Source organism: Cynara cardunculus (assembly GCF_001531365.2).
Source record: "Cynara cardunculus var. scolymus isolate 2C chromosome LG 8, CcrdV1, whole genome shotgun sequence".
Taxonomy (NCBI): Eukaryota; Viridiplantae; Streptophyta; class Magnoliopsida; order Asterales; family Asteraceae; genus Cynara; species Cynara cardunculus.
Window position 1 is genome coordinate 859,814 of NC_037535.1, and position 27,701 is coordinate 887,514.

Here is a 27,701-nt window from a genome sequence, read left to right on the forward strand (position 1 = left end):
CTTCTGATCTTTAACTCTCCTTCTCACACGATCCTTCACCTATATAGATATATACACACACACATATATATATATATATATATATACATTATATACACATATATAGTAAATTTCCGGTAAGAATAGTTATAGTGAGAAAGGTAAGAAGGGATCTCCACTACTAGATCGATCCTAATGGAAGATCAACTGAAAATACCCTTCTAAGCTAATTCATGAGTTATTTTGGGGCTTGATCTGAAGTATTAGATCAACACTCATTAAAGTGATCAAGGGGGCAAATCCTCTCTTACATTTCTCAGCTTAACTCCTATTCTCACACCATCTTTAGTGTATTCCATATATATGTATATCACATAGTTACGTATACAGAAAAATTGTTTATAACAAGTCCAAGTATCAGCACCTCTTAGAGAACAAAAAGCACCTAAATCAAACAGTATATATTTAACACAGAATCAGGTGGAACCAATTGCATGTATTCATTCCTAAAAAGATTACAAACATCAGTTTCAAAACAAAAAGATTTACAACCTCAAGAGCCAGCAGTTGGCAATGCAGCCATGAAAGAATTGTAGGATGACTCCAGATCAAAATGCAGCTGCCTAGACTGCTGTTCAGTCAGCTCATCTGCCGCCCCCATCTTGGCGAGCCTTCCAATCCACTCCCTCATTTTCGTCTTCCCTTCAAAGTCTGGTGGTAAAATCGACAGCTTGTTCAACGAACCAGATAAATCAGAGAGTAAAGGGAAAACCTGATCAACCGCAACCATATTCAGCTTCAATGAATCCATAGCTGTGATGAAATTCTGCACACATTCAGCCACGGTTGCAGCAGAGGTTACCCCAGAGGCAGCTGCAGCTGCCCTGTGCTCCACCGTAGCTGGCACGCCTGAGGTTATAAGGCGGTTCATGGCGGCAGGGCAGTCCATCTTGTAAGTGTCGTGAAACCTCTCGATACTGGGCACAGTATCTTTAAGGGTTGACGATAATGTTTTAAAGTGGGCGATTAGTTTCTGACACTCGGCCTCATAATCAGCCGACGGGATGATGTCTCTAACATAAGCCTTTTCGAGCTTTTCAGTGGCCTTGATGATCGCATAAAGCTCAGCAAAATTGTCATACATCTCCCTCTCACGCTTGTCATTCCATAGCTTGACTTCCATCTAGAGTACCTCTTATCTGACTTTAGTCTAGATTACAAAATCAAAACAAAGATGAAGTGAATACAAGACAGCATTTGAACAACTATCTGAACGCAATTATTCCAAACAGAAATTTCCCCTATTAACCATAAAACACATGGAATGACAACAAATTTGCATAGAAATATAAAAAAGAATTACATTATTTTGGCTAAGTTGCAGATAGGCCTATACACTTTAAATTTGGTGACTTGGCCTATGAAACCAACCAAAAAACGGCCTACGAACCGACAAGTAATATGGCCTATGAACCTAAGAAGAAAATTGGATAAGAAGGGGGATTCCGTTGGGAAGCCACTTACTCTTATGAGCCATAGAGCAGGTAGAAGAGACTTCAAGAAGATGGATGTAGGAGTCTATGATGGTAAGAAGGGGGGATTCCGTAGGGAAGCAAGTAAAGAAGTGCCATATGTGTACTCTTTGACCTACCCAAGTGATGGTTATCCATCATGAGCTATACCACCAGATATCCAGAGATAGTCCGGTAATTCTTTGCTTGCTTTCATAATCCCTACAGAATCCCCCATTCGTACCATCATAGTACTCCGGCCATCCATCTTCTGCAATCTCTTCTCCACCAGCTTTATGGTTCTCATAACAAGAAGGGTAAAACGAAAAGATGATTGAGAAAGGTGGCAAGTCAGCAGGGAGATGATGAAAGGGAGAGCCGGCGACTTGGGAAGGAACTTTTCACAATGAAAGATAGGGTTGATGTTGCGAATGATCAAGATGAGTTAATAAAACCCAACAACCCAGTTTGAGTATTTAAGTTTCATTCCAATATTCTGATTACCAAACCATTACCCAATTAAGAACGATTCTGTTCCTCCACAACCCCTGAGATTTTGACCTAAGCCTCTGCCTGTTTTCAAAGCAAACTGACCAAAAAAAAAAATCAAAAAATTATGGAAGGTTGAATTCACATGCAAAACATGTGCATTCATCAAGAACAAAATGAAGATCTTATAAAATTAAAAATTAGCTAAGGCCATTGTGATAGATTTAGTTGCTGCAAATTAAGTTTATAAGTATTATTCGTTTTTAAAGTTTAAATAGGCCCAACAATTTCTTGCCGAAGCTCGCAGGCACAACCAATTTATGTTCAACTCTATATCTAAGGAATAACACTAGCAAGGGGAAAGAGGTGTGGGAAAACCCAAAATAGCGAAGATAGAAAAATAAGGGGAGTAGTCGAAAAATACTTCACCGTTTCCCCTTTAGTGAATTCTATTTAATTCGTGTTTTTATTCTCTTTTAGTCATTTGTCCTAGCTAAGGGAGAGAATCAAACTCTTTGGCGTAGGGAACAGGTGTGCATACACCCCACCCATACACCTACCACCAGACCCTGCTTCCGAGTGGTATATATTGGGTTTGTTTGATTTGGTTTCTTCTGGAGGCACTATGGAAAAATAACAGAATATGTGATCACTTTCATCTTGCACTGTTCTCTTCTTCATCTTTGAATTCTCTAAACTTCTAATTTTATTATTGATTCCTGGCTACTTGTTGGATCAATCTGTTGCAAGTTGAGAACTACTGATTACCAACATTTGATAGCCTGAAATGGTGAAGCAAAGTAAAAAAAAAATCGGCCTTAAGGTGTTGAACGAAGTAACAAAGTTGACCTTAAGGTGTTGGACAAAGTCACAGGAAAGTTGAGACGAAACACCAAGCCCATGAAGATTCAAATCACATATAAATCACAGATACATGCCAAGGATGCATCACATAGTTTGCATCAAATCACAGATAAATGCCAGAGATGCTAAGATGCAAGCTAAGCTGGTTAACATCAAAAAGAGGTTAAAAATGAGAATGGATGAGCTTTCAGAAGCCTAGATGGTAAAAGAAAATGGTTTAGGAGAGCCTTCCACTTTCAACAGTGACTGCTTATATAGAGAAATTTGAAATTGTTAATGAAATTATCAATAGTATCCACATTGAGATCAATCAAACTGGCCAGAAGAAAGGAGCTCAACCTTAATAACTATGATAAAGAAAACTTACGACAGCCATCAAAAGAGGTGAAGAATTAACTCCATCTCATATTAATTTTAGAACCCAAATCAGCACCATGAAACCAGCTACTCTAGAGGTAAGGGTTCACCTCTACTCCTTATGCCCCAAACCGAACCACTAAAGAGGCACCTCCAAAGTAGAGATGCACAAGGCTTAGGCTTTTTAAGGTCTGAGCTCGGGAATTCCAACCATGTTTTCAGTAAGCAAGATAAATGGCCTGGGCCTTGGGGTTGAAAAGGGCTCGATCGGCCTTTTTGGGACTTAACCAGGCTTTTCCAGACCGAGCTTTTCGGACCAGCCCTGCCCTCAAAATTTCGGCCTGATCAAGCTCTGAGGCCTGGGCTTTTCGGGCAGGGCTCGGGATAGATCTAAACCGGGCCTCAGCCTTGGGATTTTTTTGTGCATCTCTACTCCAAAGTTAAATCTATGTTTGCAACATATCTCACATAGTTCATGTTAGCTTCTTTCAGATGATATATAGATTCACAGTAGCAGTGAGAACGCTTGGGGCATTTTACTAAGTTTGCTCCACACCAACTCCTACAAATTATACAAAAAAAAGGAATTCTTTGACAAAGACAACTCGAATATAGAAGTCACATGATTTCAACAAAAGAAGCTACTGGTCCTAGCAAGGTTAACAAGAAGTTTTCTTGACCCAGGTCATCTAAGTATAGAAGGCCTTACAGGATTCTTTAGATTGACCGGATATCATTGCAAAGTTAGTAAACCCCACACTGAAAGGGTTAAATGGAAAACCTCGAGTAAACGTAGCCAAGTAGAAAGCAAAGGTAACCTTTACACAACTAAAAAATCCATGTCTGCTCAATCCCAAAAACAACCTGTGATAGAGAATAATACTTGTAAGCAAGGGATGAGGCAATAAAAAAAGAACATGTGGCTCACTTTAGATGGCTTCGAGAGTCAAAAACAAAGTTGTCTACGTACAAAAAAGAGATGAGTCTTGTGGTCTATAGTGTGAATGAATGGAGATACTACATCAATTATATGCTACTTTTTGGTAAAAACCGACCAATCACTCAAAACATATATTAAGCCAACACGTGATCATAGGTTTAAAACATTAATGGTTCTTGAAACTTTTGGGATTAGACCTTCAAGTTCATTACGTAAAGATTGTTTCTCATTGATGAGCTATCTTGAATGTGTGATGGAATTACAAGTCTTTTTTGTTGTGTTCCCAATTAGATGTTGGAAAAACAACAAAGTCGGGTTGGTGATGCACTTCAGCAGTCCATATTACTGAGAATGGTCGTAGACTCGTAGTGAACCAAGGACCACATGAGACATATAAAGTGGTGAATACTCGCAACAAAAGAAAAATTGGATCAGATTTAGGGTAGAAGGTTTTCTATAAGCTACATAAAATGAGGTATTGCACAACATTAGGAGCTCCATAAACAGCTAACAATGTGGAGACATTATTGTATTGTCCTACCATGTAAAAGGACATGTCTTAGGTTGTTGAATGTAAGACTTGTCAATGCAACAAAAATAAGAGTGCTACAACTCAAGAAATGCTACGACCTTTAGGCATCCCCACAAACATTTACATAGATGTGTCGATAGACTTGGTAGAAGGATTTCTCTCTTGGAACAAAAACACTATCATGGTTATTCCATTGAGGACACACGTTTAGCCGTGGTGTTGCAAGATTATACTTTGAATCAAGGTTGGGTTCAAATTTTAGGAGGCAACATTACACGTCACGTTTTACAACTAATTAGGCATGTGGCATGTGGCATGTGGCATATGGGTTGGGTTCCAGTGAGAAGGAGAGTTAAGGTGAGAAACATAAGAAGGGATCTCCACCCTTGGATGCACATTAGAATGAGATGCACCGAGATGCACTGATCAATCCCGTATCAAGCATGATTCATGGGTGGGTTTCAGATTAAAGGTGATTAAGGGTCCAGATCCCTTCTTATGCTTCTCACCTTAACTCTCCTTCTCACACGATCCTTCGCCTGTGGCATATAAATTTGAATCTACCATCTAATTCCATGGTTCACCGAATGTTTCATGTGTTGTTATTGAAGAAGAAACTGCATAAAAAGACCATACTAGCTGCAATGCTTCCACAATTGGGGAGGTTTGAGAATCAATTGAAACAAGTTGCAATCCTTGATAGGCCAATGGTACAAAAGAATAAGAGACCCGTGGTCAAGGTCTTGGTTTAGTAGTCCAACGGCTCCCTAAATCTGATCAGCATGGTGGGATTGCAGTTCAAGTATACCGCATTCCTAAATCTCTTATCCTTTTGGGAAAGGATCCTCTCATGAAGGAGGAAATGTTGGAGAAGAAGGGCCAGAGATGTTGAGAAACCCAAAAACAGTAAATAATACAAATTAAGGGGAAAGTAGCGGAGTATTATGCCACTGTTTAACCCTTCACTCAAAAATTTATTTAATTAATTATTTTATTCTCTTTTAAAGTCAGTTGAAGAGAGAGGAGGTAAGTTGGTCTCAACGCACATGCCCTAGCTAGTAGAACAGAATTAATTTGGTTGCTACGTCGTGGTGACATTACAGAAAAAATGAATTGAGTGTCTCATTGTCTTGATTTTTAATCTTGCTATGTTCTCTTATTCATCTCCAAATTCGATATATTCTATCTTCACTACGATGCCTACCTACTACAATTCGGGAACAGCTGAATTGCAACATATACATTCTAGACAACATGTAATTCATGATTAAACCCTGAAATATTATTATTCGAGCATCTAATTTCAGTTAATCAATTTAAAAAGAAATAAAACATAAACAAGAATGCAACAAAATTAGCAATTGATTATGTACCCAACACGGGTTTGATCCATCAATGCCCCAAGAAATGTACCATTTGGTTATGGGTCAACAGTCAGAAGAGAAATTACAATTTCATAGGTGGGACGTAGGATTAACTTCCCATCATCCCATGGACTTGGTTTGACTAAACACCAGTATATCCCCAAAATTGAAAAAAAGAAAGAATTATCTTAATTTTTTTAACCAATATTTTTCTGTTTTTGAACTTGTCAAACCCTAACAAGGGATAAATTAGGAAAAGTGAGAAGCATGGCAAGAATTAACAGAAAATGCAAGAAGCTGAGAATTATCAAATCGATGGCCTGATCATCAATTATAAACAAGCACAGTATTCGGGTTGTAACTTTTAGACTTGGGTCTACGTAAATTTCATTTCAAGCTCCTTGTCATCGAACTTAAAAAACCCTCAGGGCCGGTCCTGGGGTTTCTGATATCCAAAGCGGAAAGGCTAAAAATGCCCACAAAAAATCCATGATGTTTATTCGGCGTTTGAAACAAAAGGAGGACTATGAAGTACCACAAAAGTTCAACAAGAAAACCAAATGATAAGCACGCACTGTACATCTTGATACGCCCAACCAACTAACCAAGTAAATACTTCACACAGATTTAACCACAAACTTCACTTCAATTTTCTCCCAAAAAAGAGAAGGCATCAAATTGAGGGATGTGAAACAGAACAATCAATTTAATATGGATGAGCCACTAATAGAACATTATGACAAACACTGTGAAACTAACATTCAAAATATACTGGAATATAGCCTTTAATATGCTTAGGACTTTTCAAAGTCGAGTGACATCCATATGACATAAAAGAAATGTGATTCATCATGTTTATTCCCAAATTAGTCCAACCAATTGAAAAGATTATCTAGTATGCTTAGGACACTTCAACTTCAAGTGCCATCCATGAACATTATCATGTTTATTACCAAATACGATCCAATCAATATGACAATTATGGTGAATTGGTGATCTTCCAGACTGTAAGAACATACTTATTGAACAAATTATATAATTGCATTGACTGGTTTATATTAGCAAACACCTTACGTTAAAGGATCCACTTAATCCACTGTGCCACTAGAGACAATCACATAAAATCTAGCCTATGGTTCTAACAAGTTTTCATTTTGATACGGACCGAAAATTCTCTAGCACTTGTGCACTTTATGCCCATCATAAAAACTCTCATCAGTTGATGTACATAATACAAGCAAGTAAAAATCTTCAAAGACTCATGGCCAAATAGCAATCAACAATCAAAATCAACTTCATCAAATAAACCTAATCAAAATCATAACTTCATCAACAAATACAATCAAAAATCAACTCAATGAAACTAGATTTTTCGTCAAATGATCATGATTTTGAACGCAAGCACTTCTCAAACACCGACACAGGCTTTTCGTCAAGGTTTAAAGTACAAACAAATAAAGATTAAATCGGATTTTGTGTTCAATTATATAAACGAAGTATAAACCTAGAGACAACTGCAATCCGAATACACACAGAGACGACAAACAGTACCTGAAGAGATGGCTGCTGCTCTACGATAGATGGCGAAGAAACGAAGGAAATCGAACGAATTTGAAGGCGTCGATCGGATTCGCAGCGTCGTTGACAGGGTCTGAGATTATAAAAGCGTGCAAGAAAACCCAGGATAATTGTTTCATTTTTATATTAAACATTGAGTTACAAAAATAACCCTCAACTATACAAAAAGTTATATTTAAGTCCTTTTGTTTTTAAACCCTTTTCTAAGTACGTTGTCTTTCATTACCAACCTCTAGTTTTAAAGCGAAGTTATCTGCTCTGAACATTTGTTTAACTTTCTGTGAACAAATAAACGGACATATAAACAAGCAAATTTTTTGTTTGTACTCGTTCGTCAAGAAAATCACCTTTAATCATTAACTGGTACACACAATCACTGTATATCCTGATGAGTTTTACAGTATTTTTTAGAGTATGTACTTGGCTGATGCACATGAGGTGAACATGAAATCATTTCATGAGCATCATGGACTTGGTTGATGCAAACAAGGTTACGAAATCTTTTATAATCACTGTGTAACCTTGGTATATATCATCAAATGATTTCGAGGCATATGCATTCCAAAAGGGGAAACGTGTTGGAAACTAGACGGGATACACATGATGTGGACACTCGAATCTTGATCTGATCCATTGGAAATATGAGGTTTACGCTGCCAGGGTCATCCACCATATAACCCACGTTTGATTGAGATTTGACAAGTTGTCAAGCAATTACAGATAGTGTTACAAGTTTCGTTTCACAATATATCCTATACAAGCTTGTTACATAATATGGTCATGTCATTTATGAAGCTTTAAATTTTAAGCAGCAAAATCTAACACGGTTTTTATAACATTTATAACATTCCATCGTGCCGGAATCATTTTTCGTTATTACCATTAAAAGTGATATATACAATATAAATGCAATAAATAGGGAACATGACAAGAATATATGGAAAACATATATGAAATAAACTGTAATTTTTTATGTTTCTATTAGTGAAATCTTTGTTATCTTGTGTTCATGACCACTCAAGACACAAACGTGTTACTAAATGTTATTTCTTTCATTTTTGTGAATGCTGGGAATTTATTGTATATAAAAACGAAAATGCATGTGCAAGATAATCTTTTTAATTATCCATGTAAGAGGTTGTTTGACAGTTGTTGAATGGTATGGTGTAAAATGATTAAGTGGTTAAAATGATTAAGAGTATCTCATGGTATAATGCAAAATGAAATATAATTGTTTGATAATTATTTACAATGAAATTAGGGCGCTGAATGGTTAAGAGAAACTCAGGATACAAAATCATTCAGAAGATTTTACAACAATTAAGAGGCAGAATTTTTTTTTTTTTGCCAAAAAAGGTTCATCTCTTAACGATTTATAAATTGCCTCTTAATAGAACTATTAAGATGTAAACAAACAACTCATAATAATTAATTTTTAAACGATTTGACTAGAAATTAGGATTTTTTTCCATTATAAAGTTATGTGACTTGCACGTAATGTTCAAAATCAGCCAGAAACCTGAAGACCAATCCAGGCTTAGTTAAGAAAAGTTTGATTAAAGGAGGACCGGCTATAATTGCTAGTACAAAACCAACTAAAGGATTGTCCTGGGTTTTTTTTTTTTTTTTTTTTAAGTTGATATAAATTATCAATATCTATATTATATTATAAAACATTTCACAAAAACTTTTAAAAATTATTTTTTATGCATAAAATACTATTTATTGATACAAATTACTTAAATTCAATATTACAAATAATTTTGTATAAGTACAACTTCTTAAAACTTTGTTTTTAAATTTGTATAACTAACCGCAGATAAACATAATTAAATACATGATAAACATCCATTTTAAATATAGAAAAAATAAAATATTATCAAGATAATCATTGAGTTATAACATAATGTTTAATTATTATTTTTATAAGAAATTATACTATTAAACAAAAAATAAATTACTTTGTTATTAAATCTAAATTAAATAATAATAAAAATTGACTTAAATAAATTACATAAAAGAACGAGAACTATTAAGGGACCGTTTACTAAACACTTATCCGGGTAAGCGCTTACCAAGTCACATTACCTCACCGGATGAATATGGTAAGGACCAAGAATCTTACCCGGTAAGAGCGAGACAAAGATCATGAGTCTTACCCGGTAAGTGAGGGCGACGATTCTTACCACGGTAAGCGTTTAGCAGGTAAAATATTGCATACAATGTCGTTTTGGTGGACTAAAATTTTATTCGGTAAATAAATAATAGTGTTGAAGTTTATCGGTAAGCACTTACTAGGTAAATTGTTGCATACAATGTCGTGTTGGTGGACTAAAATCTTACCTGATAAGTAAATAATAATGTTAAAGTTTACCGGTAAGCACTTACCGAATAAGTGTTTTGGTAAGCGACCCCTAAATAGTTAATTTGATACTAATATCGATTTTTTTTTCTTCAAATTTTTATGTTATCTTCAAATTTATATTTCATTCAAAAATAAAACCATTATCGTTTTCTCAAACCCACATAAAATCATATTATATCGATAGAGACAAAGAAAAACACTAAAATCGAGATTTATCTCGCTACATTGCACAAGTATCTTTCTTGATATTAATATATATATATATATATATATATATATAATGACCTTATTTTGTGCTGTGTATGGTTATAGTTCGTTTGAAACATATATATATATATATATATATATATATATAATGACCTTATTTTGTGCTGTGTATGGTTATAGTTCGTTTGAAACAAATGTAGGTTCTGGTTTCTTTTGTGAGGTCGATCATGAATTGGTTTATTACTCTATGAAATGGTTCCTGACACTCCTATTGCTACAAGTATAATATTGCAATTAAAGTTGCATCTTTTTTAAAATAATTAAAACCATACACAAGAATTATCAGTGGACAAATTTGAACAATGCTTTCAATTTCCAAATGTGAATTTTGTTAAATGAAGAGTTTGACACAATAACACACATATACAAAAACATTTAAGTTTTTTTTATTTACTTATGCCCAATTGGGATTTTGACGTAGGGGTGTTCATGGGTTAGGTTGATCGGGTTGAAAACATTTGAACAACTCAATCTAATGTTTGTAGTTTGAAAATTTTTAACCCAAATCGAATCAAAGTGCAACCCAACCCAATCCAAACCATACGGGTTGGTTGAGTTGATACTTTGGTACATTAAAATATTCTTATAACCTTGAATATGTTATTTTTCTACTCATAATTTCTTTTTCATCATCAATCATTTTATACAGATTATTCATACTTCTTACGTATATCACATTCAGTTAATTTTCTCAATTTACATATATATGTTCAGAATTACTGAACATATATACGAATGAGTTATATAGAGATGTGAATAAATTAAAAATATGTGAATATGAAGAGCATGTGTGATAATGTAATAAATTCAATGATCATATTAAATCCAATAAATAAAAGGATATCGGGTTCATCGGCTTGAGTTGGGTTCAAATAATAGTAATTCAATATCAACCCAATCCCTACGGTTTGAAAATTGTACAACTCGATTAGACATTGAGTTGCTTTGGGTTGAGTTATTTCGCGTTGAGTTGAGTTGGATTGATCGAGTTGTTGAGCACCCCTATTTTGACAAGGGCATAAGAATTGGCTATGACAGAGATTTCTCATTTGATTATAACTTCCAATCCAGTTAAGAAACAAGTTAAAGGACTAAAACTTATAAATTAAAGACCGTTACAACCCATTTGGGCAAAAACACTAGATCATGATTTTACGTAGAGTTATTTGTTGATGCCACATATATAAGAGGTCAAAGAGACATGAAAATCCTAGTAGACTCAAGTGGGTGTTTACTTAAGACTTAACGAGTTTAACGAGTTGAATAACTTATTTGCGCAATTAAAACAGGGTGTTTACACAGTTGTTGACTTATTCGCATAGATGAAAACGATACGTTGTCCACGTTCAACCCCAAAAAAGACACGCCTACCCCTTTCTCCTTCACTATGTTCATTCGACCATTCAAACACGTCAAAATCTGGAGAAAAAAAAAATCAACCTTAGCCACTCCACATTTTCCCTTCACTCTGCTAGTCGATTTCAACCCAAGCAACGATTTCCTTCACTTGGTTACTCCATATCTGGTCCATTTATGATTGGTCGATGTCTTTTGCTTGTTCGATTTCTTCTCCATAGCTGCTCCATTTATGCTTGGTCGATATCTTCTGCTCGTTCGATTTCTTCTACTCGTTTGATCTTTTCATCTTCTCCCCTTATATATATATATATATATATATATATATATATATATTTTTTTTTTTGATTTCTTCTACTTGTTCAATCTATTCGTCTCTTTTTTCGATTTCTTCTCCATAGCCGCTCGGTTTGCTACTGTTTTTCCTTAGTTGAACTTGAAGTTGTAACTTAAAAAATTGAAGTTGGGTTTTTTTTAAGAAAACAATAATGATTTTATTTTTGAATAAAATATAAATTATTATAAATTTTATAAAGATAATATTTAAGTATTCTCTTATGATTCAATGATTATCCTAATTATATTTTAGATTTTTTATATTTAAAATGAAATGTTTATCTTGTATTTGATTATGTTTATCTGCAGTTAGTTATATGAATTCAGATATGAAGCTTTAATAAGTTGTATTTACGCATAATCTACTTGCAATTTTGAGTTTTAAGTAATATGCATTAATAAACAGTACTTTACGCATAAAAAATAGTTTTTAAGAGTTTTTGTCAAATGCTTTATAACATAATATAGATTGTTGGATTTAAAGATTTGAAATTGGGTTTTGATATCTTGTTGGATTTAACGATTTGAATTTGTTTTTTCTTGAGGATTTGATACATATGGATCAAGAGTGAGATTTTCATTGTTCATTAATTTGGTAATATGATTTTTTGAGGATTTGGTAGATATGGTGCATATCTTGTTGAAGTTTATCTTTTGGATGATGATAGACACACACCATGTATTTGATGAGTTGACAGACTATCCCTTAACATGTTAAATGTGAGATTTTGAACGTCTCCAAAATTTTGGAACCTAAACTTACATGTGTTTAGGGTTTTTTTATCGACCTGTGTAAAATTATAGTCGAAATTATTTAGGTTCAAACCATTAATTGTTTGGTTTTATGTTCAAATTAGTAATGGTTTAGGTTTAGTTTCAGATTGTTAATTGTCTTAGATTTAGCCCATTTTTGTTCCCAACATATATTATCTGTTATCTCGTTTATGCAATGTAATCAAAAGTTTTGGATATAACAGAGCCTCTAAAAAAATTGAACCAAACCCTGTGAATTGATGTTATATGTAAAGTTGAAGTAAACAAGGTATATTCATACTCAAGGGTAAAACAATCATTTCTATCATTCAGAACATTGATTCAGAAAAAGAAAAAAAAACGACACATTATTATCCAAACAGATACATTTATCCATACAAGACTTGATAGAAAATTTGTGATGAATTTGGTATTTGTGGATAAAAGTGTCAAACTAAATTTGAAGTGGGTGAAAACAAACATAGAGACATAATTCAGGGACGATTCTGCAATTTAATCTCGTAACGAATTTGGGAGCTTTACCGCTATAACCTCCCCTTCGCCACTCTCCTTTTAAGCCGCCACCACCCAAGCTTATATATATCACGTTCATCGCCTCCGTAGTTCGCGGGCCGATCGCTATCACGTCGACGGAAGCAAGTATTTGAACTTATCTCTCTCATTCGTCCCCCTCCCCTACGTTTTGGAATAGGATCAGAGATTGGATATTCAAACAAGAATGGAGTTTTGATTGGTTTCTGTTGATTATTTTTGCTTTGAATTTTGCTTTTTTCTATTAGCAGAAATCGATTGAAGTCGTTTTTGGATAGTGATGGATAAGAAGAATGACAATGGCGATCCAAAACCCCAGAGAAAGGTCTGTACTTTTACTACTTTTTTAGAACTTAGTATGTGATTGCTTTTTATTGGAATGCTTATGAATTTGGATGTCAAACCTTGACCTAACGATCACATGATTGAAAATTGGTTGATTTTCAGATGAAGTTTATGCCGAAAAAGCCTCCTCGCAGAGAGCAAAAGCTAGTTTTACCTAAACCGTGAGTATTGATTTTATACCTGGTAAAGTTTATCTACTTTTTGTTTCATCTAGAAAAGGGCAAAGGTAAATATGTCTTATTGGTTAAGAGCACGGCTTGATCATGGTTTTTTGTTTGGTAGTGTGACATTGATGAAAGATGATTATAGTTGTAAAATGGGAATATAATTTTAAGAAGATAATATGTAAAATCTGCACATCCATTTGAGTGAGCTTTTCACCTTGCAAATAGTAAGAAAAATGCTAATTTACTTGAGCATAATATGAAGAAGATCCTAATAATCGTGTAATGAATTGTTTGTGTCCAGTGAGAAGGTCGAGGATGCTGAAACCGAGGAGGTGAAGGCACAAGAATTGTTGAAGCGCTTCAATGTATGTCCGGTCTTGAATCGAATTTCATTTAAGTTGTTTTGCTCTTATGTCTGCTTCCAATACATGAAATTGGAATTTCCAAAATTTTGCCATTCATCTCTCTGCGTTTTCTCTCTTTTGCAAATGATGGTTTAGCGATGATCCTAGTTGTTTAAGTTCCGTGTTTCTGTTCATTTGCAGGAAGCTTCCAAGAAGCCGAAATTCAAAACTGAAACCAAGCGTAACATCCCTTCTTCTTTCTCACCTTTATTACCCCCTCCATTATGGTTTTTTAGCTCTTAGGAAGGTTTTAAGCTTCTAAGAAGGCACGGACATACAATTACATGAAGTTCATTTAGATGTCATTATTTGCGTTTCCCTGAGTAGCTTTGTAGTCATTGGTGTAACCTTACTCTTGATATGCCCTACCGTCTAAAATACCGCCAACACGAATTTGCTCTTGAAATTCCCCACAACTTTCTTAATCAGAGGGGTGTATTAGCTCTTTTTGTTTACCAAAACATGCTTTCTAGTGTCTTCATAGTTAAGAACCATATGCATGTGTGCATACATAACAACTGGTATGAACCCTGAAAAGATTATGCAAGAAAAGGATACCATATTGGCATATTCTGATTTTATGAACTTGTTTGCATGATTAAAATCTTCATATTGCCGATGCAAGTATGCATTTCCTGAAATGGGCTATGCTTAACAAGAGGAAGTTTATGTATTGTGTCATTTTTTTATACACATTATGAACATGTTAGACGGGGTAATTTAGGTGTCAGTCTCCGTTCTGCTTGGGCAAATTCTTGATCAGGTTTTAGCATTTAGGACAGCCTTTGAGTATTTATGCCTAAAATATTAGTCCCATCCACGTTTCTTTTATATATATATATAGGATCAGGTTCAACGGAAAACCGCAAAAAATGAAAATTTGAGGAACACCTTAATAACCATTCATATGAACGGTATGCAATATGCATACAAGTAATTAAAGATATTTCTTGGTTTTTATGCACATGTGCATATAACGTATTGATGAATGCTTATAAGGGTGTTCCAAGTCTTTTTTTTGTTTTTTTTGGGGTTTCCTCCGAACCTCCCTCTCTCTCTCACTCTATATATATATATATATATACATATTTAACTTTGCGTAGAATGGAATTTCCATGATTGGAGGTCCCGAGAGGTCATGCACTAGTGAGTAGTGTCTGCACCTTTATGTACCTGGTCATATACCTGGGCCTTTGTATTAAGCAACTGGTTGTTGGTTAACACTCTCTCTACCTTCATATGATGCATTAATGTATAAATGACTATTCATGATCTGTCCTCATATAGAGTTCTAATATAACCTCTCCATGTACCATAATTACAGCTTCAAAGACACGTGTTTCATCATTTAGTTTTGGTTCCACTCCCAAGTCTGGAGGTATCTATTTCATCCTTCTATCTACCATGCTAACAGTTAACCTAACTGCCAGTGGATGCACACAATTTGTACTTTTATCTTCATTGAACATGTACTTATCCAGGTGATGCTGCTGCAACCCCAGGCATAACAATGAAGGAATACAAGGAGCCATGGGTAGGTGAAAAACAACCCAACTTTCAGCCTTTTAATTTGCATTATTACAAATTGTTTGGAAGTTGTTTTCTATTTAGCATCTCCATGCTTCATGTTTTTTTTGTTCTTACTGAACTTTTACTTCAGGATTACTACAAGAACTACCCTGTTACTCTACCTGTAAGGATGCCATACTCAGGAAATCCAGGTATGTTTTAACTTTAGCTACTTTAGACCATGTTTGACAACCATAAGCTGCCTTATTTTTTGAACTTATTAAAAAGCCATGTTTGGTTGGCCATAACTAGCATTTTGAAATGCTACACGAAGTAGCGTTTCAATAAGCTCTAGGGGATTTTTTCCATTGTTATCTAGCTTATTGGCTAGTTTTTATGGCTAGTTTTTACACTAGTATATTAACTAGCTTATTAGTTAACAGCTAGTTTATCTGTCAACAACTAGCTTTTCATCTAATAGCTAGCTTATTAGGCAACAACGAGCATATTTTGCCAAACGTAGCCAATAACTAGCTTTTCAGCTAATAGCTAGCTTAACACAATTTAATGAACACAACTACACAGTTCTTAGTTATGGTAGGGTTCCTCTTTATTGCACTTTCTTACTGAGTTATTTAACTTGTAATTTGTTATCTTTTCTTGTAATACTTGTAGAGCTTCTAGATGAGCAAGAATTTAAGGTGGATTCAGAAACCAATGCTTACGATGAGTCCTCTGTAAAGGCAGCTGAAGAACTTGGCTTAATGGTTGGTTACTTTAGCTTTTGAACTTGATTTCTCTCAAATTTATGTTGCAAGTTTATGGGTTCTTGATACCTGGATAACAGGATTTGGGAATTCTAAAAAATTGAGGATGCAAGAGTTTTTTATATGTGTATATATATATACAGTTCTACACAAATCTAAAACCAAACCAATAAAAGATAAAAATTACTTCATGAGCGGAAAAGATCAAAAGAGAAACATAAATAATTTGAGAACTGGTTCTCACAATATACTTTATGAATTTTTAGTGAGCATATCCGTCAATGCTTATATACTTTATACATAGTAGATATGTATTGATGAATATACTCACTAACATAATACATATTTTGATAGTTTATTTGCATCAATGCGTAAACTGGTTCTCACGATTCTCAAAGTATTAATGATTCTCATTTGAACCGTCCCCCACATCATAATTCATACGTTAAATATGAAGATATAATGCATGCTAAGAGGGAGGTTCAAGGGAAAACTCCAAAAAAAAAATGAAAAACTGAAGAACACCCTGGTAATAATTCATTTGGACGGTATGCACATATGCGTATAACTAACTGAAGTTGTTTCTTGGTTTTTATGCACATGGGCATACCAGACAAATTGCTTATAAATTACTTATATGCATATGTGCATAGCGTTTAGATGAGTGGGTTAGCAGAGTGTTTCTAAGTTTTTCATTTTTTGGGGTTTTCCCATGAACCTCACCGTATATCCTAAAATTTAAGTTGATTCCGTTGTCAGGAGGAAGACTTGGAAAAGAAATTGATTTTCATTCAACTGCCAACGTCGATGCCTCTACCAAAGCAAGCTGCAAAGACAGAGGGTGGCGAGGCAGCTACGAGCTCAAAGCCATCGAAACCTACAGGACCCGGTCCAAAAGCTTGCAGTTTGAAAGAACTTCCTTCGGGATTTATGGGTAAAATGCTGGTGTATAAGAGCGGTGCTGTAAAACTGAAATTAGGTGATCATCTATACAACGTAAGTATTCATTCTTGCTACTTTGACGTCAAGTAAACCGCTTATGCGATATTAAAATTGATTTGGTTCTTAAAATATTCAAGAAAAACTTCTTGGTGCAAACTGAATAACAAAACAATACAACTGAAAGAAATGTTGTTTTAGATTTGTAACAAAAAGATCCATCCTGATCTTCAACATGAATCTGTTGTGGTATAAGAAGGTTTTAGCCTTTTAGGTTTTAATTTGACATGGGTAGTTTAGTATTTTATCAATCTTGTCTCGATTTTTGTTCACTTATTTTGGTGGGACAAAAAGATGCATTTTTCCCACTCGGGTCCTGTTCCGTCCCATTCTAATACCGCACCAAAGTTGGGACTAACAAACTTTTGTACTGTCATGTGTCGTATAACAAATCATGTATTGTACCGTCGATTTCATTGTTTAATTTAATGAAATTGTTTGATGAAATTCTTTAATATGATGAAATTATTTCATATATATATATATATATATATATATATATATATTTGTGTCTGTAAAAATGAAATTGTTTCATGTTGATTAAATTTGTTTTCTAAAATTAATAAAATGAAGATGATAATGTCCATAATTAATGGCCTCCAGCCACAATAAAAATGACCTATCAACCCTCGTAATTAAAAAAAGTGAAAAAGAAAAAGAAAAATTATGATTGATTAGATGAGGTTTGTACGTTTGTAGAAATGGCTTGGTTTGCATTTTGTCCTCCTCTCTCTCTCTCTCTATATATATATATATATAAACCTTTTTTTTTTATTAACTTTGGGGTAAAAACAATTAAATCGGTTGCAGGTTGATGGAGGTGTAAACTGTAGCTTTGCCCAGGATGTCGTTGTCATCAATACCGACGAAAAACATTGTTGCAATGTCGGAGAACTCAATAAGCGTGCCATTATTACCCCGGATATCGATTCAGTCCTAGACAACATGGAATTCTGATGGTTTCACTTCTTTTTGCTCTAAATATTTTCTTTTACACATCGAAAATTTGATGAAGTTTTGACTTGCATACAGTCTCTGTGTATCTATATATAGATTTTCTTTTCTTCTTGTTGAGAAACATCTTCTAAAGCTTTTTAAGTTTGGTTTTTTTACCAGAAGATTGCATATTTTGACAACATAGGTAGGAATGGTGGAGGCTGATAATATACATATTCTTTCACTGTTTGATCATTTAATTTGAACAAATCTATGATATCTAATTGATATGAAAAGTTTGGTAATTGAAAAATCTTTGTGACGGAATGGCATTGCTGATTTACCGGTTAGAGTTTACTACCTGGTGATCCAAGAAGTGGTCGAATGGTCGTTCAAATTTTTTTAAGTTATTTAAATTGTTGATGTTATCTTGAAATGTTGATGCTCCAAAACATTGTGTACAATGATGCTTTCTACCATTGAACCATAGGTGTGTACGGATTTTATAAGTACGTACTGAGGTCAATGTACTTGGTAGGGTCAGAATGACAGATGTGACATCGTGCCAGTTCAGAAACAAGATCTCATTTGCATACGATGTGTTACATTATGGCAAGATTCAGTATGATTTATGCATAATGGTTTACAGACTTTTTTGTTTAGGATTATTGCATGATTTTGTACAACGGTTTTAGACAATATGTTTATGACAACATGTCGGTATCTTGGATGCCATGGTTGTTTGAAATGTTCTGATAATTTGTTTATTAGCTGGAAACCATGAATTCACTGAATCTAAAGTTATTACGGATTTGGACAAGTTGAAAGTGGTAACGGAAAGGAAAGTCTGGTGTCCAAGACTTCATTATGTTCGTATCAATACTCGCATCAAGGGGATTTTCTGTGTCTTCTATGACTTGTTTTTTGTTATTATGGGTCAGCCTTTGCTCTTCTCATCTGGTCAGTTATTGTTTCTTTATTCTTTTTTCCTTATTGGATTTCAATTTACAGAAGCTGTCATGGAGGAGTTTGAGGTGCAATTTGTCTTTATGGGTTTGTCTGATCAGTGTAATTGAGTTTTGGCGTCAGTGGTATCTGATAAAAGGGAAAAGACATTTGGGGACTTGGCTTCTGTTTATAGCTCTTTTGATTCAGTCACTGATTATGTTTCTTATTCCCAAATGGGGTTGCTATTAGAGTATACTGTTGGTTTTTTAGTTGCTTCTGAATCCTGATCATGGAAATTCTGGGTTGGGATCTGATGATGGTAATTTGCTGCTGTTTCTGGTGTCTTTTATTCTATTTTGGTGTAGATTACACTTGGGTTGGGATGGGTAGAGGTTGATTTTTCTGTTTGGATCAGAATGCTTGGATTTACAACTGGTGGCTGCTGATTGAAATGGCCCTTGATCAAATCTGTCTTATTTCTTTGGATTTTGGTATTTGGTTCTTGTTTTAAACAGCTGCTGCTGCCTTGGAAAGCTTATTCTGTTTTATTCAGATTCAGTCCAGATGAGAATGGTGAACCGGGTGTTCTTGTTCAGCTACTGGTTAGGAGCTGCTATTGATCACCATGGCTGGATGGAATGGTATTCTCATAATAGTTCAAATGATGGAAATCCCTTTTGTGTTTTATTCTTATGGCCAAATTGCTCCATCTGTTTGGTTGCTGATCTCCTTTCTACCTGTTGCTATAGGTCCTTTATTTAACAGCTATGAAGATAAAGGGATTGAGACTTGGGAGCTTTTCAATTAAGGCACAAGATGGTTAAGAGGGGGATGGTGGAGTTGGATCACTGAACATTATTCCTTGGGCTCCAAATATTTTAGTATTTTTGGGCCTTTTTCCGGTGGAGATGTGTCTGCAAATTTGGTCTATGCGACCTTGTTTGGCGACCTGGGCACTTGGTCACGTCGCACAGCCCAGCTTGGTTTCCTGATGGTTGGGCTGAAAATAGCCAAAATTAATTTGGTTATTGGGCTAAATTTAATGTTAATAATTTAATATTAATTAATAACGTACAGATGAAATTTTGCTCCAGATACGATTGCGATATCCATATTGTGGGCTCGAAGACAATTGTTTGGGCTATATTGACCAGCGCCAACCCATTTAAAGATGGTCAAAATGGGTCCAGTCTGCCCCGGGATCAACGTAGGACCGGTAATAATTGATTATGGACTGGTAGTCTTGGCCCGATTATGGTATTACACAAGAATATGGCTCGGTTTGGGACCAGGACCGGTTACACCAAAGCTTGAAAACTTCAAAATATTACCCTTTTTTTATTAGAGTCGTTCCACGTTTCGGCTAGCCATATTAGAATGTTTTTAGGCTTGTCAAAGGTGTCTTTGGATTTATATTTTTTGGATATTAATCATCTTTGTAATTGGACTCTTAACTCTATTGTAGGTTTTAAAGGGTTGTTCGATAATAATGGGTTGTATAGCATGCATGACTTATTCGGTAAGTCATATATTGTTGTTCGGAAATGACTTAATGATTCAGAAATGGGTTCAGTCGTTCAGCCCTCCTCTTTCTATTCCTACCCTAGTGATAAAACCAAAAAAAAGCACACTCTAAATTTGTTCTCCTAAATAATGAGTCAATGCCTACTTGGATCAAAAAAATTACGATCTCCCTCGATTTTGGTTTCTCGTCGCCATCCCTTGGAAAGCCATGGTTTGCAAACCCTAGGTATATCTCCATTTTCAGCTAGTGGTGAAACTCGATGCTTCTCCCGTCAAATCTTCTCACAAAAAACGCTCTCCCCTCCATTTGTGCAAAATTGTAAGTATTAATCGAGATTAGTGTGATTCTATGTGGGTTTTGTGCTTGAAACTTTTGATGATTTTAGTCAAGATTAGCCTGAATCTATACAAGCTTTGTGTTTGAAGCCTTGATGATATATAGGAGTTTAATGGAGATTAGCCTGAATATATGTATGCTATGATCATATGGGCAATGTTGGGACGAAAATTTCATGAAATCGATCATTTCAATACATTGTTGGATGAAAAATTCAAGAGGTACATAAAAAATTAATACACTCCAAGGATTGATCTAGATTGAGGAGTAGAATAATCATTTTGGTCATTCAAACTGATTATTCAACAACACATCCGAACAAGAATTTAGCATATACCATACAGACAACTTAACCCATATACCTAGTCTTGGGTATAAAAAAAGATTTAAACATCATTTTTTGAGATTGAACACCTTCCGATGAACACATTATTTATCAAATATATTTAAGATTGTAATGGCAGGTGTATTGGGGCAACAAGCTTGTTATAGTATGCCATATTCATGAAGTTATTAGGTACCACTAGAGATGCATAAGTCCCGGGTTTTTTCGAGCCTCGACGATCGAGTCGATTCTATGATTATAAGTTCATTCCATACTGGACCAGATCGGAATAGGGTTATATACATTTTCATTGTGAGAAGGGGGCATTTGAACCTGAGCCTACCAAGCTAGTTTTTAGTGACAAAATAAGCCCATGCTAGCCAGCCCGGGCTTTGGGATTGAAAAGGGGCCCGACCCGGGCCTGCCCCCAAAATTGCAGCACGATCGTGCCTGAGATCTGGCCTGGACTGGGCTTCGGGCTCACTAGGTCTGGGCTTTTTCATGTAGCTTAACCAATAAACCCATCGATCTCTTGTAAATCACCAACTACACCAAAATGTTTGATGACACTAAAATCACCAACTACACCAAAATGTTTGATGACACTAAAATCACCAACNAAATCACCAACTACACCAAAATGTTTGATGACACTAAAATCACCAACTACACCAAAATGTTTGATGACACTAAAATCACCAACATAGTTATGATGCCCTAACAAATATTTGATCCTATTAGTTCGGTTTTTTTGTTCTTATGTTGGAGATTACAAAGGTACAAGTCCTTGTCGTGGAGCTATCTTAACTGTAACTTGCCTCTTTGTTTTGAGCTGGCGTTTAGATACGTTTTTCTCATCTGAGTACTCGAGGATGCCTCACTTTTTAATAGATCATACAATCAACTTCAATATTTAAGTGAAAGCTGTATTAAAACATTGTTTCTTAAAGTTCAATTGCATAATCAAACCCCTATGCAATTGAAAAGTGAAGCATTATCTTCACCTAAACAAGATCTATTGCAATGCAATAGGCATAATTAAGATTAAAATCACTCGTCTTCATCTTCACAAGCGAATTGCAGTCCCAGAATAATACATTGATGGTCTACCGCAAGAGCATTTCATAATATAAGGATTATTCAACGAAGGATTAAGCATAATGCAACATGTAACTGAAAAAAAACTAAAGAACCTGGAGAAACATCGATTAGAGGTTAGCCGCCTGCGGAGGAGGAATCACGTAATCAACAACCACCACGCTCTCTATTGAATCCTTCACTTTCTCTTTCTGCAAGTTCACCAGCTCCGCATTTGAATCCAACGCCTCCAAATCGGCCGGCCCAGGCAATACAGCAATTGAAGCGATCGTATACCCCTTCGCCCTATCATGAGAGAAATTCTCACCAAAACTTAGCTGTTCAATCGCTTGAAACTGATTTTTAATTCCTCCAATCACTTCCAAAACCCTAGCTTTCTCATTTTCCCCCAAATTCTCCTTTAACTTCAAAAATGAAACTCTCATTGCCGACCCTGGCTTCGGCGAGACACTAGCGTCGTTAGATATCCAATCAACGGCCATGAGATCATCAACGATCGGTTTTACATTCTCCGTGACCACTTTCACGTGCTGAGGATGAACGCCATAGTCCCGCAGATCGTCCTTTGACCTGTAACGACTGTGAAGCATGTGAGTGAAGGTGAGCGACGACGACCGAGACCGGAGAAGTTTTCCAGCAGTGATGTGGACGGTGAGATCGAGTGAGCTCAGACCGTTGAGTCCATTAACCATAGCCGCCACTTCACTAGATTCAACATCTGGTTTCACTTTGAAGAGGACCACATGTTCGACGATCTGCTCTTGTGCGGACATCGTGATCGGTTTGCAGTAGCTCCGGCGGTGGACCAGAGAGTTGAGGCGGCGGAAGAGAGGTTGCGGCGGGGATAGAGCAAACGATTGTAAGAATCGGGTGCGTGCCGGAGCACACAGCATTTTTGTGGACATAATAACTGAAATCGGAGAGGCAGAGAAAATGTGTGATAACGGTAGCTCGATCGTGACAGATATTGATGGGCCATGAGAGAAGGCCCAGGAAGAAACACAATGGATATTGGCCCAAAACATTAGACTTTGTAACGTTCTCCATAAAAGTTGCAAACAATAAAATATTTAAATCCTTAAAAAATGTATAATTAATTCTAACCATTTTTTCATTTAAAATAGGAAAAATTGCATGCAAAAATAATATACTTTAACTTGATTCTTATTTTGGTACTTAAGATGTAAAATTTTAAACATTTAAGTATCCGGATAACCGGTTGAAGCATTAACCGGTTACCATGTTGATGTGGCGAGTGATATAGTATCCAACTCAGTATTATTTGTTGACATGGATATCTTAACGGTTAATACTTCAACCAGTTACCCGGGTATTTAATTATTTAAAATTTACATTTTAGGTACCAAAATGAAAGTTTTTAAAATACGTTACCCAAAATAGTAATCAAATTAAATTATGTTACTTTTTTCATGCAATTTGCGCTTTAAAATATTAATGACATTAATTATATAATTAAAATATTATTTAGCATTTGATTTTAAGGTTTATATGAATATAGTTTAAAATATATATTTCTTTATGATAATCATTTTTATATAATTCTCTAAATTTGGAGATTTTCACATACCCTTTTCCTCCTACTTTTTTTCATTTCCAATATCTAATGGAGTAAAAAATGTACTAAAAGTCCCACAATCTTTATCTTTTTATTTTAAAATTTTTGTTGGAGATAAATGTTATTATTTTTATAGATTTCGACTTTTGGAATCTATTTTAGCAAATATGTTGAAGATGCTCTAAGTATTGTAGATATTAGCACAATTTGCTTGATAAATTTTTTGGACTAAACCACAAGGGTGGAACTTGATTGGTTTGAGCTTGACTCCAAAGGTCAAAAGTACCAGGAGGTCCCGGGTTTTCAAATCCAAAAAGGAATAAAAATCTCCTTGTGGCCACGAAGGTTCAAATACGGTGACTCTGAGCTATCTGCAAAGCAGGTGGTCGCCCTGGAATTAGTTGGCTCGTATAGCGGGTTGGATATCCAGGTTAATCAAAAAAAGAAAATTGGACTACTTAAACAAATAAATAAATATAGTTTCCCAATTAATATTTTAGTTGAAATTTGTCGGATACAATAATACACACACACACACACACACATATATTGGCGAAAGTTTGTATGAGAAAAATAGTTAATATGAGAAGCGTATGAAGAGATCTGAACGTTTGATCACTTTTAATCTCATGTCCACCCAATAATTACGCTTTAGAAGGGAATTAATCTCGATGTGCACCTCATTAGTGTTGATATTCGAATAAGATTTATCCAAAGATAGATACGCTTCTTACTGAAACCCAACCTTATATATAGATTAGATAATAACAATTGACGTATTTCAAAATTCTTAGATTTTTCTAAAACAAACATTTAACAAGTTGTTTAATCATGATATCGTTTTGTCAAGTTGCATAGATATATATGTTGATAAATTTGTCGAATCAAATAATATATATATATATATATATATATATTATTTTAACAAATAACATATTCCAAAATTGTAATGTTCGTTAGATTATTGAAAATAAACATTTGTCAAGTTGGTATATCGTGTATATCTTCTTGTCAAGTTGTACACGAAAAAGACACACCAAACACTTTGTCTATAGTTGTTGGACAATTTAATCTGGATCATGTAAAATATTATTAGGAATTATTGTTCTTTTTCTATGAAATTATATTTAGATTAAACTGTTTGTGTAATAAAACTCTACTTATCTGGTTAAAGATTGACTTTTATCTGTTTTATGTGTTGAACGACAAAGATAAGAATTTTACCTTCCAATCTAGCTGACAAAAATAAATTATAAATGACACGATGATATACATTGTAAGGGGGTGTTTGGGATTGCTTATAAAAACAACTTATTGACTTATTTTGGTATGACACCGGTAATAAACACTTTTAAGTGTTTGGATAAACAACTTATACCGGTGCCAAACCGGTAATAAGGAGATTTTGAAGAAGTTAAACCATTCTAACTTATAATAATTTGATAAGAAATTTTGTAGAAAAACATAAGTTGTTTCAAATAAACAATCCCAAACACCCCCTGACTATCATACAATAGTAATTTAAAGAAATGGGGAATATGAAATAACCATAGCGGATACATTTGGCATATCTTAACCAAACCCTTCGCATGGGCTCGACGCGCACTTGTATGGTCTGGAGATGATAAAATCCATGGGCGATCCAGTTGGCGTTATTCGTTAATACTAACTTAAATATATCATTAAACATAACTTGGTACAATAGTTATTTAAATTTCACCAAAAAGTATGATAATAGTACTTGAATTCCTACATGTCCCAAACCTTAAGATCATTACTACACTTAGGTGGCGTTTGTTTTTTAAGAGGTGCTGAAGTCTGAAGTCTGAAATCTGAATCAATCAGACTGTTTGTTTTTTGCGTCTGAAATCTGAATTTTGAAGATGAGAGATCGAGAGTTGATATAGATCGACAGTTGACAAAGTTGAGAGATGAGAGATCGAGACAGAAGAGCTGATCTAGAGAAATCGAGCGCAAAGAGATTAGAGTAGGTAGGCGACGATTTGAAATAAGAGGTAATAAGAAATTTCACAACCACTTAAATTTTCAGAACTAATAAGAGCTTTTAAGCTCTTAATTGAAAGAAAAAAAAAACGCACTGAATCTTCTTATGTCTGACCGATTCAGACTTAAGAGGACATTAAAAGCTTTTTTATTAAAAATAAACAGCCCCTTAGCTATATAGCAAGGCTTGTTCTAGTTGTAATGATATTCAAGGTACTATAAGGTTGAACAGGGCCCCGAAATTTTGGGACCCAAATTTACATGTGTTTAGGTCTTTTTATCGACCTGTGTAAAACTATAGCCGAAATTATTTATGTTCAAACTATTAATTGTTTGGTTTTAGATTCAAATTATTGATGGTTTAAGTTTAGTTTCAGATTGTTAGTCATTTTAGGTTTAGCCCATTTTTGTTTTTAACATATATATTCTCTGTTATCTTATTTATTCAATGTAATCAAAAGTTTTGGATGTTATATTTTTTAACATTCACGACATGATTCACCATTTTTTTTTTCAATTTTGTGTTAATCTGCGACTTCTATCTTCTGCCTTAAGTTACTTTCAAGTCTCAATGATTTAGTTTGAAGTTTTTCTTTTTACCTTTTAGACTATTTCTAACTTATATAATATGTTTTTGGAAATCGGATACCAGATAGTCGTCGCTGATACCTGATTTTCTAGTAGTGTGAAACTTTATATATTTTTAGATAACACTCACATTATCATTGAGTTTACAGTATTGAATTGTAGACGTAAAGTGCATAGGTACAAACCACACCATGAAGTTTTTTGTGTGTGTGTGTGTGTGTGTGTTTTGCGGTGTACGGGTGCGGTTTGAGAAAATGCTCAAACCTCAATGGCAACACCCCTACTTATATTTAGTCCCTCATATCAGTTGCCAATAGTTTTGGTCTCTCTATCTAACGGTCGTTAACTTTCTTGTTCATTAATTTTAATTTATAAAACAAAGAACATAAAAGAAAACGAAAAGGTGATTGTTATCATTTTTCTTTTCTTTTGTGTTTTACAATTTAAAATAACGCATGCTTTTAAAATTTAATATAAAATTAAAAAAATAGGGGAATTGACTCAAATACCCTTCATTTAACTGAACTTAACGGAAAAAGTTAATGACTATTAGGTGGTGTTCGGTAGGGGTACAAAAAACAGTTAACCTGCAAAACCCGTCCAACTCAACTTGCTAATACCCAATTAAACCCAATCCGTCAACCCGCCAATTCAGAGCTTTGAAATTGGTTAACGTAACTCAATGAAACTCAACCCAACAACCCGCCACTAATGTATATTGTTTTGATAAATATATATATATATATATATATATATATATAGGGGAGCGATCAAATGCAAACCACTCAATTTGTACAAACCGTGCAAACCKYATTCAACYAMTCATAWWTTTTCATTTTGTTCATTTTTTTTGTAATTATGAGAGGTTGATTAATCATTTTTATTGTGAAGGGTGTTAATCATAGATATTATCATCTTCATTATTTTAATT

General features: G+C 34.7%; 3 protein-coding genes across 5 annotated transcripts; 1 reads left to right on the plus strand and 2 right to left on the minus strand.

Annotated features, from left to right (window-relative positions):
* Nucleotides 1–344: 344 nt before the first annotated feature.
* Nucleotides 345–7,705, minus strand: LOC112516844 (vacuolar protein sorting-associated protein 28 homolog 2). 2 transcript variants are annotated; one of them, XM_025124078.1, is made up of 3 exons: nucleotides 7,588–7,697; nucleotides 4,019–4,064; nucleotides 345–1,189 (listed from the first exon to the last, which is right to left on the minus strand). In XM_025124078.1, the coding sequence occupies exon 3, from the start codon at nucleotides 1,160–1,162 to the stop codon at nucleotides 533–535; it is 630 nt and encodes a 209-aa protein (XP_024979846.1). In that variant the 5' UTR covers nucleotides 1,163–1,189; nucleotides 4,019–4,064; nucleotides 7,588–7,697; the 3' UTR covers nucleotides 345–532. The 2 variants fall into 2 exon arrangements, with proteins under 2 accessions (XP_024979846.1, XP_024979845.1); XM_025124077.1 differs by lacking the exon at nucleotides 4,019–4,064 and having other exon boundaries at nucleotides 7,588–7,705.
* Nucleotides 7,706–13,281: 5,576 nt separating this feature from the next.
* LOC112517320 (DNA-directed RNA polymerase III subunit RPC4-like) lies at nucleotides 13,282–18,479 on the plus strand. Of its 2 annotated transcripts, none has more exons than XM_025124717.1 (11): nucleotides 13,282–13,351; nucleotides 13,495–13,568; nucleotides 13,691–13,749; nucleotides 14,057–14,120; nucleotides 14,301–14,340; nucleotides 15,484–15,537; nucleotides 15,641–15,693; nucleotides 15,820–15,880; nucleotides 16,344–16,435; nucleotides 17,195–17,431; nucleotides 18,245–18,479. In XM_025124717.1, exons 2-11 carry the CDS (start codon nucleotides 13,524–13,526, stop codon nucleotides 18,389–18,391), a joined length of 852 nt encoding a protein of 283 aa, XP_024980485.1. In that variant the 5' UTR covers nucleotides 13,282–13,351; nucleotides 13,495–13,523; the 3' UTR covers nucleotides 18,392–18,479. The 2 variants fall into 2 exon arrangements, with proteins under 2 accessions (XP_024980485.1, XP_024980486.1); XM_025124718.1 differs by having other exon boundaries at nucleotides 13,288–13,351; nucleotides 13,492–13,568.
* A 4,045-nt stretch (nucleotides 18,480–22,524) lies between these two features.
* LOC112516619 (stress-response A/B barrel domain-containing protein UP3) lies at nucleotides 22,525–23,507 on the minus strand. The gene has a single exon (XM_025123768.1). It carries the CDS (start codon nucleotides 23,505–23,507, stop codon nucleotides 22,713–22,715), a length of 795 nt encoding a protein of 264 aa, XP_024979536.1. The 3' UTR covers nucleotides 22,525–22,712.
* Between the last annotated feature and the right edge of the window lie 4,194 nt (nucleotides 23,508–27,701).